This window comes from Trachurus japonicus, chromosome 18 (genome assembly GCF_045865225.1).
Source record: "Trachurus japonicus isolate A0001 chromosome 18, Traja_1.0".
Classification (NCBI taxonomy): Eukaryota; Metazoa; Chordata; class Actinopteri; order Carangiformes; family Carangidae; genus Trachurus; species Trachurus japonicus.
The window spans coordinates 12,465,228-12,477,311 of NC_140924.1; the positions used below are offsets into that span (position 1 = coordinate 12,465,228).

Below are 12,084 nucleotides of genomic sequence, written 5' to 3' on the forward strand. Positions count from 1 at the left end.
AATGAATCAACAAAGTGCACTAAACTGCCGGTCACATCTGTGTGAGCACATCTGGATGACGACGGAGGGAAGCTGCAGGAGGAGGAGGAATGTGAGAGGATCCAGCAGGTTTCATCAGGTTTTTCTCCTCGTGGCGCCGACGTTCAGGAATCTAAAGTGTCAAACTGTTCTGTCCCGTTTCACAGACACGTCTCTCATGTCTCTTCTTCTTCCTCTTCTCCTTCTTCTTCCTCTTCTTCTTCCTCTACTCTCTCTTCTTCTTCTTCTTCTTCTTGCGCTCCGGGGAGCTGTTCCAGTAGTAGAGCACCTGCAGCGCGATGACGCCGTTACAGGCCGACGAGATGACGTAGGTGAGCGCCATCAGAGTGTCTCCGGTTTCCTGCGACGGGACAGAGCACACGAATGTAACACGATCGAGTCAGACAACATCTGGAATGATGTTCAAATCATTATTTATCCATATAGAAACCTAATATTTATTTAATTGGAAAATGAAAGTGAGATATTTTAGAACCCCCTCCATAACTTCCAAATTTGACAGTAACACAACAACTTTGTGCTGGAGGGATTGTCACCAGATAGGAGACCACACACACATATTTTGGGACTGCCCAAAGTTGAAAAACTATTGGGAAGGGATTCAGAAAGAAATATTCTCTATATTAAAGGGATAGTTCACCCTAGAATGATATTTCGCTCATCATCTACTCACCCTGATGTGGACTAAGGGCTGGGAGAAGTTTCAGAGTCCACCGTCCCTTCTCTGAGTTACAGGGGGTCTTGGTGTAGCAGTGCATGTCCATATAACGGTTGCAAAGGGACACCGGAGCTCTTCGTAAAAAAACACACACAAAAAAACATCCAAATACCTCCATGCTGCTCGTATGTAATGTCCGTCTTGTGCTGAAGCCCCAAATTGCGTAATTGTCCCGAAAAAAATTAAATAAGTCTATATTTTAAGCTTGTTTGTAGCGGAAGCTTCTCGAAGCTCCTCTTCCTGGTCCGTCCAAATCTCGCGTGATTTGCGCCGGCGTCAGTGCGGTTACTGCGAATCACGCAAGATTTGGACGGACCAGGAAGAGGAGCTTCGAGAAGCTTCCGCTACAAACAAGCTTAAAATATAGACTTATTTAATTTTTTTCGGGACAATTACGCAATTTGGGGCTTCAGCACAAGACGGACATTACATACGAGCAGCATGGAGGTATTTGGATGTTTTTTTGTGTGTGTTTTTTTACGAAGAGCTCTGGTGTCCCTTTACAACCGTTATATGGACATGCACTGCTATGCCGAGACCCCCTGTAACTCAGAGAAGGGACGGTGGACTCTGAAAATTCTTCCAGCCCTTAGTCCACATGAGGGTGAGTAGATAATGAGTGAAATATCATTCTAGGGTGAACTATCCCTTTAAACATTGATTTACCTCTGACCCCACAATTATATATTATAGGAGCACTCCCTAAAGGAAGATGGGAAAAAAGGAAGCTGTGTCTATTACATGTCCTATTATTAATAGCTAAGAAGATGATAACTGTCCCCTCCCACCATACCCCAGTGGCAGGAGAGAGTTAAAAAGGTATACGTAATGGAGAAGATAACAGCACACCTTCATCTCAAGATGGACATCTTCTCAACAAGATGGGGCCCTGTAAGCAAATATTTGAACCTACCAATGTAAAACATTAACAAACTATGCTATCTCAGAACTGTCTAAGTGTGATTCAGAATAATGTCAGAAACAGTCCAGTGACTGAGTGTTTGCCAAACTGTTTTTCTTTGACTGTTCAGTTTATACATTTCACGAATAACATTGGAATTTTCTTTTTCATATGTATGTAACAGAAAGAAAAATGTGATATAAACTAAAAGATATGTGGAAATACATATGAATACCAATAAAACTTGGTTAAAAAAAAAAAGAAACCTAATATTTGACATTTACCATGTTTGAAGATATGATAATTATAGTTTGTGTGAGTAGATGTGTGAAAATATCAACATAAATCAATCTTATATGACATTATGTGTTGTAATCATATATATTTAATATCTATACGCATATTTATTGTGTTTATACATGTTTTTCTTATCAATTTATAACTTATTATAGTATATATATATTGAATTAACATAGTGAGAAGGGGCGGGATTTAATAAACTTGAACATAAATACGTTTTATTTTGCGTTTTTGTCTTGCATTTATTGGGTTTTTTTTAATTTTAATTTTGTTTTTCTTTTATTCTGTGTTCAAATAAACTTTCATTAATCATCAATTTATGATGTGTCTTTTAATATTTATGTATCAATGGGTTTTGATTTGGATATGCATATCTATCTATCTATCTATCTATCTATCTATCTATCTATCTATCTATCTATGTACAATATAATCATACACATGTATAAACTACATATATATGAGATTTCTATTGGTTCAATCTATATGACACATACGTATATACTGTGTATATTAGTGACATAAATGTGAATAAAAGACTCAAAAATACAAATTTGTTACATATATAAATAATATTTCTCTTCTTTTTTACTCTGTTTTGTTAATTTGATGTTTTATTTCTTTGTGTGTTATGTTTTAAATGTGTCTCCTGCAGAATCTACGACACGTTTCACCGTGTTACACTTCATTAAAACAGACAGAGGAGCTGGTTCTGCTCTCTGATTGGCTGTCTGTCGGCGTCTCGCCCTGACTCACCTGTAGCGAGGTGAAGATGCGGGCGAGCGAGCCGGCGAACAGCAGGAAGACGGAGATGGCCGACAGCTGACCGGTGTGTCCGTTACTGTAGTTGGTGGCCGCCTGGATCAGCTGACACACACACACACACACACACATACAGGTTAAACACACATTAACACACACACACAACTGGGCAACAGTGAGTGAAACGCTGCTCTGTGTGTGTGTGATGTCACTTCCTACCCGGCCGACGATGATGGCGGGCATGTTGGACGCCTGCATGGACGTGACCACGGCCGTGGGAGTGAGAGGAGAGAGGACGAGGCCGAGGACGGAGAAGTAGACGACCAGGAAGAGGAGACCTGGGACAGAGGGACACACACCGCCGACTCTTCAAAATAAAAGTCAAACTCCCAAATCTCTACGACCTCGTTTTATAATTTAACAATTTAACACAAAAATTTAGTTGGCCACCATTTCTAGGAAAGGATCTTTTTCTATCTTTAAATCTTTTTTGCATTAAGCACTATTTAACTATTTGACCTTGAGACGTTTGGTGGTTTCTAAAACCCTCTACAGTTCAGTTTGGTTCACTCCTGCCGACTTTCTCTCCACTCAGTGTGATTGAAACGTTTCTAAATCACGTTGACAGTAAAGACAGAGAAAATCTCCTGTCACTGACACAGCGCCCCCTGCTGGTCTGGTGTTACACTGTCTACTGCACACACGTATGGAGAGAGAATTACACTCTGCAAACTAAAAGGAGACCCCAGAGAAAAGAAAAGAATGGAAAAGAAAAGAAAAGATAACAAAAAGAAAATAAAAGAGAGGAAAAAAAATAAAATAAAATAAAAGGTACCAAAAGAAAAGACAAATATTGTGCAGTAGAGCTTTAAATTCTTCCACTATCGTCCATCTATCTATTATTTTTCCCATATGAATAATTTGTAGGTGATAAATCAGACATTTTAACACTGTACAAAGTGAAAAATATGAACATATTTGAACAAAAATTTTTTTAAAAAAGGTGATATTAGACGAATTAACAAGTTAAAATGTTGTTTTGTGTAGAAACCCTGGGATTTCATTCATAATAAATGGTTTGCAAATACATTATTTATGCAGAAATCTACAAGTGAACTGATCTTTTTTGTCACCTTATCTGGAACTGAACTGATCTGTGTGTTTGCTTCAGTGGCCAGTTAATATTGATCCCCATCACTAATTGATTGATAGTCACTAATTGATTGATACATTGATAGATACATGAGTGTATCATGGCGTCTCACCTCGGCTGGTCTTCCCTCCGTAGCGCTGGATGAGGAAACCGATGGTGACGGTCTGCAGCATCAGGAACAAAGCTTCTCCCCACGCGCTGAGGAAACAACAGCAGCATGTTCATCAATGAGTCAGAGGAGGAACCACAGGGAGGAGGAGAGGAGAGGAGAGGAGGAGAGGAGAGGAGTAGAAGAGGAGGAGTAGAGGAGGAGTAGTCCTGTCCACCTGAAGGGGAACTTGTTGGCGATGCTGTAGGCCATGGTGCCTGTGATGGCCAGCAGCTCCAGCAGCACCGAGTTGAAGCTCAGACCTTCAGCGCTCCTCGCTCCCATCAGCTTCAGGATCTGAGGCAGCTTGACTGGAACAGGAGGAGGAGAGGAGGAGGAGGAGAAGAGGAGGAGGAGGAGGAGGAGAGGAGGAGGAGAGGAGGAGGAGGAGGAGAGGAGGAGGGACATGTTTTCACATTAGTTTTTTTAAATATAAAAGAAGAAAAAACACATTTTACATTAAAAAATCTGACTCAAGATTAAATCTGGTCCTTAAAGTCTTTTTGATCAACCTGAGTGTTTTCATGGTCAAAAAACTAAAAAAAAGTAACTAAAAAAAAGATTCAATCTGACTTTAATTTATATAAAAAACTGTGAAAAAATGGAAATATCCAGTATAATGATAAATGAAACAGACAGAGGAGAGAAGAGCGGAGCTACTTTACCCATCACTGATCCCAGGATGATGCCGATGCCCAGACATTTGCTCAGAACGATCTTCAGACATGGCACTGGAGCAAAAAAAACATATAAATATAAATAAAACACACAAAAAAAATCACATCATAATATATTGGGATGTTTCAGTGAATAGATATTTTCTAACTCTGTGTTCCTACGTCACATTAAAATCACAGCAATGAGCTCGTCACAGTTCAGTTTAAAGGTTGAAGCCTGGTCTCTCAGGTTATTACAATAAGATCATTAAAGTTTATTTAACAAATATCTGCACATATACTTAAGATTTAAAATGCAAAACAAAGAGAATAAAGTGAACATGTTGTAATTATGGTGAAGATCCTGCAGAAAACATCATTTTCTCCTCCATATCTCATGTTTACGTGTCGTTACTGTGTCACATGTATTTGATTTGTTGTGATCAATCATTACTGGTTGATTATAGACACTTTTCAAAATAAAGGTTGGTTTTCTCAGCCACCTTCACACTGAAGAACATTATAGCCTACTGCGTTGGTCTGTTTTGACTAACAAAATAAAGGTTTAACAATACAAACAGAACCTGGTGTGTCTGGTTTGTCTGTCCTGAAAATAGTGAAAAATCTTTTTCTAGTCAAAATGAGAAAAATATGAATGAGAGTTTTACATTTTAGATTAAATCTTCAGCTTCTTGTGAAGTAAAATATGTAAAATCTCCCTCAGTTCAGATCATCTGCTGCGTATTTAAAGTAGAAATCTGCTTCTTTTCTTCACACATAATGAACTTTTTTCCCCCGTTCACAGACTCACTGAAGCATCAGGATCAGTTTTCTGGGTTCAGACACTTTTAACAATGTGAACTGAACTGAAGGAGCCGGGGAATCGAACCACGGGTGGACGACCCACTGTCCCACTGTCCCACTGAGCCACAGCTGCATCACACTGTAAAAACTCAAAATCTTTCCAGGAATATTTGTCTTATTTCTTGTCAAAATGTCTCATTTCTAGTCAAAACTAAACTCTTTCCACTTAAAATAAGACTCATCACCTAAAATGTAACTTGTTTTTAGATCATTTTCACTTGTTTCAAACAAATTTTCAATTGAAATAAGTAGAAAAATCTGCCAGTGAAAGCAAGTTTTTTGTACTTGTAATAAAAAAAGGAGAAACTTGCTCCACTCATTTTACTAATTTATTATATAACAGTATATTTAATTTATTCTAATACTTCAAACTTAAGTGGTTGGACATCTGACATGTACAGAAATGTAAAACAAGGAACTACTGGTCCTCAGACTTCCTTGAGATTGAACAAACCAGGATTTTGTAATCATCGTTTCCTGTTCAAATCTGTTTGACAGCGACACTTCCGGTCTTTTATTTTGTAGGAGTCAGGTATCATTTCATCGATCTCTAATTATCCAATGTTACCTGTTTCTCTCTCTGTGTGTCTAAACCGAATCAATCCTACACATTTTTGAATGAACTCTCATTAAACACAGAATAACAGAGCGACATAATAAAACACATGACGTGAAGAGTTAAAGCTCGCTGTCTCTACAAAATAAAAGCCTCTAGTTTAAGACGTTCGCCTCTTCTCCTCCTCTTCCTCTTATTTTTATTCCATCTAAATAGAAACGAAAACACACACTCACCGTCCAGGAAGTTGAAGTCGAGGAAAAACTCGTCGTAGCAGGACTCTGGCATGAGATAAGTGAGGAGGAGTCCTTTGACAGGGTCCATGAAAGACGACCCTTGGCCCAGCACCGTTTTGTCCGCCATTGTTGAGCTTTGAGGTGACGTTGCTGTGGCGCGTGCGACGGATAAAGAGTTCCGACGTGCTCCCATGGCAACACAAAGGTTCCGTCGGCGGGGAAAACGACTTTTATTATCATCATTGTAAAAATAATTAAGAAAAAAGTATGAAATAATTGTATTTTAATTACACATTAAAGGGATAGTAGCATTTTTTTAAAGTGGGGTTGTATGATCTACAAATAGCCCCTAAGTACTTTAATTGCAGTAGAAGACTCTCTGCACTCCTCCCGTTAGCAACGCCAGCCCATAATAGCCCTGCCCAGAGATTTACAATATACATTGTTGTGAATGGACCCAAAGAAACAGCCTATTTTCGCGGCCTAAAAGAGGTTTTATCTGAAAAAAGTTTTTATTTGGACCTAACCAACTGCTGATCGGCGGGCGCTAACCCTGGCCGGAGGGATACGTAAGTTGGTTAGGTCCAAATAAAAACTGCGTTTTTCCTGCACTTTGAAGGGCTGGAAAAATTTATATTATAGTGAACAATGGAACTGTGTAATTTTTTTTTAACGTAAAACCTCTTTTAGGCCGCGAAAATAGGCCATTTCTTTGGGTCCATTCACAACACTGTATGTTGTAAATCTCTGGGCAGGGCTGTGGGCTGGCGTTGCTAACAGGAGGAGTGCAGAGAGTCTTCTACTGCAATTAAAGTACTTAGGGGCTATTTGTAGATCATACAACCTCACTTTAAAAAAATGCTACTATCCCTTTAACATATTTTCCTCAAATTTACTTAATAATGTATAGCCTATTGTTAGTAGCGTGTTAGTGTCCTACTACTACTATCCTACTACTACTACTACTACTACTACTACTACTACTACTAATAATAATAATAATAGGTAATGTCATTTCAGTAATACACAAGTGGCCCCCACCCCCCACCCATTGTTACCCTAGCAAATAAATAATCATATGTAATGAATAAAAAATAAAAAAACATTCATAAATCAATTATCCATATCTACACATACAACATCAACATAGGTAGATTCATCAAGCAAAATTAATAATAATAATAATACTTTTTGTAAAAAAAACTATTTGTTAGAAATATTAACAAATTTTTACAAGCGAAGGTATTGTCTCCATGCAAACACTACTTTATCACAATGGCATCTCTTCAATTTTACAAACTATTAAGGGCAAAATGTATGAAAAACCAAAAACCAAAACCATAACTAAAACCCAAACAAAATATATATATCTATTTACACAACTGAACTGAAAATAGGGGTTATCTTTTCCCATAATCAGAGGTTTTATTTAGTGATTTGTAAAATGTCTAATGTTTTTATAGCTTATCCATCTTTCATACCATGTAATGTTTGAATGTAGTGGAGGATTTCTATTTTAAACTCCTGAATCCTTGGTCTTAACTTAAAGCAGAAGTAAGCGATCCGGTCGTTTTGGCTAATGCTGCGTTCCAGGCAGGCTTTTGAAACCGTAAATTACAGCTTCAAGTCACAACTTACGACTTTGTAGCGTTCCAGGCAACCCACTCGTGTTTTTCCGACCTGTTTTACCGGTGAAAGTCACTATAACGGCCACTCGTAACTTCTGACCCGTGAACTCGTACCAGATCGAACTGGTACGACTTCACAGGTCGGAAAAACACGAGTTACAGGCTGCCCTGAACGCACCATAACAGTCCTCGTCCCTACGTCACCACATTCACGGCGTCCCTTGGCTGCACACACAGCCCTGCATGCCGTTCTCTCTCCTCATTGGATAAAAACTGTAGGATACGATAAATGTTTTCTCCTCGGCTCAGAGCAGAGCAGAGGGACTGACAGACCCGTGTTTCAGACCAAACACTCTATAGAAGTGATTGCTGTCGGAAGATATAACTATTTAAGACTTATATTAACACAAATATATCACTTACTTCTGCTTTAAGTAACAGCCATTATTACAGTTTCCTCCATGGCTCAGTGCTGCTCTCCAGACTGTAGGTTACAGCTCCATGGCGCCATCCTCTGGTACAAACTTCTCACTGACACACTCAACTTCTAACTTGTGTTCTTAAATTGTTAAGAGTTTTTGTTGTTTTGGGTTTGAGGCAGATCAATAATAATTGAATGAATTACACATGATGGGAAAGACACTTGCATGATCTTGAGCCCTTTACTGTGAATACCGTATTAAATACCGTGTTGTTTTACTGGGTTGATTTCACATAAATAATGCAGAAATGAGGATTTTATGATATCATTACTGATATTTAGGATGCAATTTAACAGACACGTTCTCATGACATTTTGGCATTTCTAACTTGTCCCTTTCTCTGAGCAGAAAAACAAAACAAAACGACAACAAAAAAAACTTATACCTAACACAAATTCAGTACAGCCACTGACCAGTTGCATAAACATGATATCGCCTGTTTAAATAAGATAAATGAATGAGAATCAGGCCATTTACCCACAGCTGTGGACATTGCATCAGTCTACCCTAATAAATACTGGATGATCAGCACACATTAACATATTTTTCTCAAATTTCCTTAACAATGTTCAATCGCAAGTAATATTGTTATTTGTCCACTCCTAATACTACTAGCCTACTACTACTACTACTACTATTAATAATAATAGGTAGCCTAATGTCATTTCAGTAATACACAAGTGCCCCCCACCCCCCACCCATTGTTACCCTAGCAAAAAAAAAAAAAAAAAAGTGAAAAAAAGAAAAAGAGAGAGAAAGAGAAAGGAAAAGTAATGATAAGATAAATAATCATATAAATAACATCTAAAAAAAAAACCTTCATAAATCATTTATCCATTTAACTGTATGAAAATTACACATATAACATCAACACACATGTAGATTCATCAAGCAAAACAAAGAAAAAGAAAAAAAGAATCTACAGCAGCAAAAGTAGAGCTAAAGTAGAGAGAGAATATTCACAGATTTTTACAAGCTAAGGTATATTGTCTCCATGCAAACACTACTTTATGGCATCTCTTACATTTTTACAAGCTATTAAGGGCCAAATGTATGGAAAGAGTAGCAATGATTTTATTTTATAGCCAATTATACACATGTACCCAAAGACACCAAAAACCAAAACCAAAACCAAAATATGTATCTATTTATTTACACAAATGAATTGAAAATAGGGGTTATCTTTTCCCATAATCATACAGAGGTTTTATTTAGTGATTTGTAAATGTCTAATGTTTTTATAGCTTTTCCATCTTTCATACCATGTAATGTTTGAATGTAGTGGAGGATTTCTATTTTAAACTCCTGAATCCTTGGTCTTAACTTAAGTAACAGCCATTATTACAGTTTCCTCCATGGCTCAGTGCTGCTCTCCAGACTGTAGGTTACAGCTCCATGGCGCCATCCTCTGGTACAAACTTCTCACTGACACACTCAACTTCAAACTTGTGTTATTACTGTAAATTGTTAAGAGTTTTTGTTGCTTTGGGTTTGAGGCAGATCAATAATAATTGAATGAATTACACATGATGGGAAAGACACTTGCATGATCTTGAGCCCTTTACTGTGAATATTAAAAAAAATAAACAAGTGAAAAGTTGTTTTTCTGGGTTGATTTCACATAAATAATACAGAAATGAGGATTTTATGATATCATTACTGATATCTAGGATGCAATTTAACAGACACGTTCTCATGACATTTTGGCATTTCTAACTTGTCCCTCTCTCTGAACAGAAAAACAAAACAAAACGACAACAAAAACACTTATACCTAACACAAATTCAGTACAGCCACTGACCAGTTGCATAAACACGATATCGCCTGTTTAAATAAGATAAATGAATGAGAATCAGGCCATTTGCCCACAGCTGTGGACATTGCATCAGTCTACCCTAATAAATACTGGATGATCAGCACACATTAACATATTTTTCTCAAATTTCCTTAACAATGTTCAATCGCAAGTAATATTATTTGTCCACTCCTAATACTACTAGCCTACTACTACTACTACTATTAATAATAATAGGTAGCCTAATGTCATTTCAGTAATACAGTGTGGCCCCCACCCCCCACCCATTGCTACCCTAGCAAAAACAAACAAACAAATTACCAAAAAAATAATATAAAAAGAAAAGTGAAAAAAAGAAAAAGAGAGAGAAAGAGAAAGAGAAAGGAAAAGTAATAATAAGATAAATAGCCTAATCATATAAATAACATCTAAAAAAACCCTTGATAAATGATTTATCCATTTAACTGTATAAAATTACACATATAACATCAACACACATGTAGGTTCATCAAGCAAAACAAAGAAAAAGAAAAAAATAATCCACAGTAGCAAAAGTAGAGCTGTTAGTTAAAAATATTAACAGATTTTTACAAGCTAAGGTATATTGTCTCCATGCAAACACTACTTTATAGGGGTGGGAGAAAAAATCGATTCACATAGATATCGCAATATCTTTTTTGACGATTTTTAAATCGATTTTTTTTTTTTTGAAAAAAATTTTTTTTTTTAATTTTTGAAATTTTTTTTTTTGAATTTTTTTAAATATTGTGCAATGTGTATTTGTTAGCCTCTTTTACATACAGAGAGTACAGGCTTTGAAAAGGGTTTAAGTTCATTTTATAATGGAGTATGTTAATTTATAGGCTCCTACAGTGTTTGTGTGCAGATAAATGTTAAAAATGCGACTAAAAATCGAGAGAATCGGCAATATCGTAGAATCGCAATTTAAATCGAATCGGCATCCAAAAAATCGTAGAAGAATCGAATCGGGAGAAAAGCATATCGTCCCAGCCCTACTACTTTATGGCATCTCTTACATTTTTACAAGCTATTAAGGGCCAAATGTATGGAAAGAGTAGCAATGATTTTATTTTATAGCCAATTATACACATACCCAAAGACACCAAAAACCAAAGCCAAAACCATAACCAAAATATGTATCTATTTATTTACACAAATGAATTGAAAATAGGGGTTATCTTTTCCCATAATCATACAGAGGTTTTATTTAGTGATTTGTAAATGTAGGCGTTTTCTTTTCACATAGTCTAATCAGAGGTTTAGATGTTTAATGTTTTTATAGCTTTTCCATCTTTCATACCATGTAATGTTTGAATGTAGTGGAGGATTTCTATTTTAAACTCCTGAATCCTTGGTCTTAACTTAAGAAACAGCCATTATTACAGTTTCCTCCATGGCTCAGTGCTGCTCTCCAGACTGTAGGTTACAGCTCCATGGCGCCATCCTCTGGTACAAACTTCTCACTGACACACTCAACTTCAAACTTGTGTTCTTAAATTGTTAAGAGTTTTTGTTGCTTTGGGTTTGAGGCAGATAAAAAAAGAATGAATTTGCCTACAAATTATAGGAAAACACACTTGCATGATATTTATCCCTTACTTTGATTATTTAAAAAAAACAAAAAAGAAAAATTGAAGAGAAGTACTGTTGTTTTTCTCGGTTGATTTCACATAAAGAATAACAAAATGAAGATTTTATTGTATCATTACTGATATTTAGGATGTCATTTGACCCACATGTTCTCATGACATTTTGGCATTTCTAACTTGTCCCTTTCTTTAAAAACAAAACTTTTACATAACAGATTGAGTGTCCAGTCACTGAC

At 36.8% G+C, this 12,084-nt stretch overlaps 1 protein-coding gene across 2 annotated transcripts in view; it reads right to left on the reverse strand.

Moving 5' to 3' along the window:
* mpdu1b (mannose-P-dolichol utilization defect 1b) overlaps positions 1-6,529 on the reverse strand; it is a 6,927-nt gene extending 398 nt beyond the window's left edge. The window contains exons 1-7 of one of the 2 annotated variants that reach the window (XM_085759691.1): positions 6,334-6,529; positions 4,687-4,752; positions 4,200-4,332; positions 3,986-4,071; positions 2,940-3,058; positions 2,715-2,825; positions 1-379 (exon numbers count right to left, since the gene is read on the reverse strand). The exon at positions 1-379 is cut by the window's left edge and continues 398 nt beyond it. In XM_085759691.1, coding sequence (XP_085615817.1) covers positions 245-379; positions 2,715-2,825; positions 2,940-3,058; positions 3,986-4,071; positions 4,200-4,332; positions 4,687-4,752; positions 6,334-6,526 — 843 coding nt within the window. In that variant the 5' untranslated portion in view covers positions 6,527-6,529 and the 3' untranslated portion in view covers positions 1-244. Of the gene's footprint in view, positions 380-2,714; positions 2,826-2,939; positions 3,059-3,985; positions 4,072-4,199; positions 4,333-4,681; positions 4,753-6,333 lie in introns of both variants that reach the window. The other variant, XM_085759692.1, reaches the window with a different exon arrangement.
* Between the last annotated feature and the right edge of the window lie 5,555 nt (positions 6,530-12,084).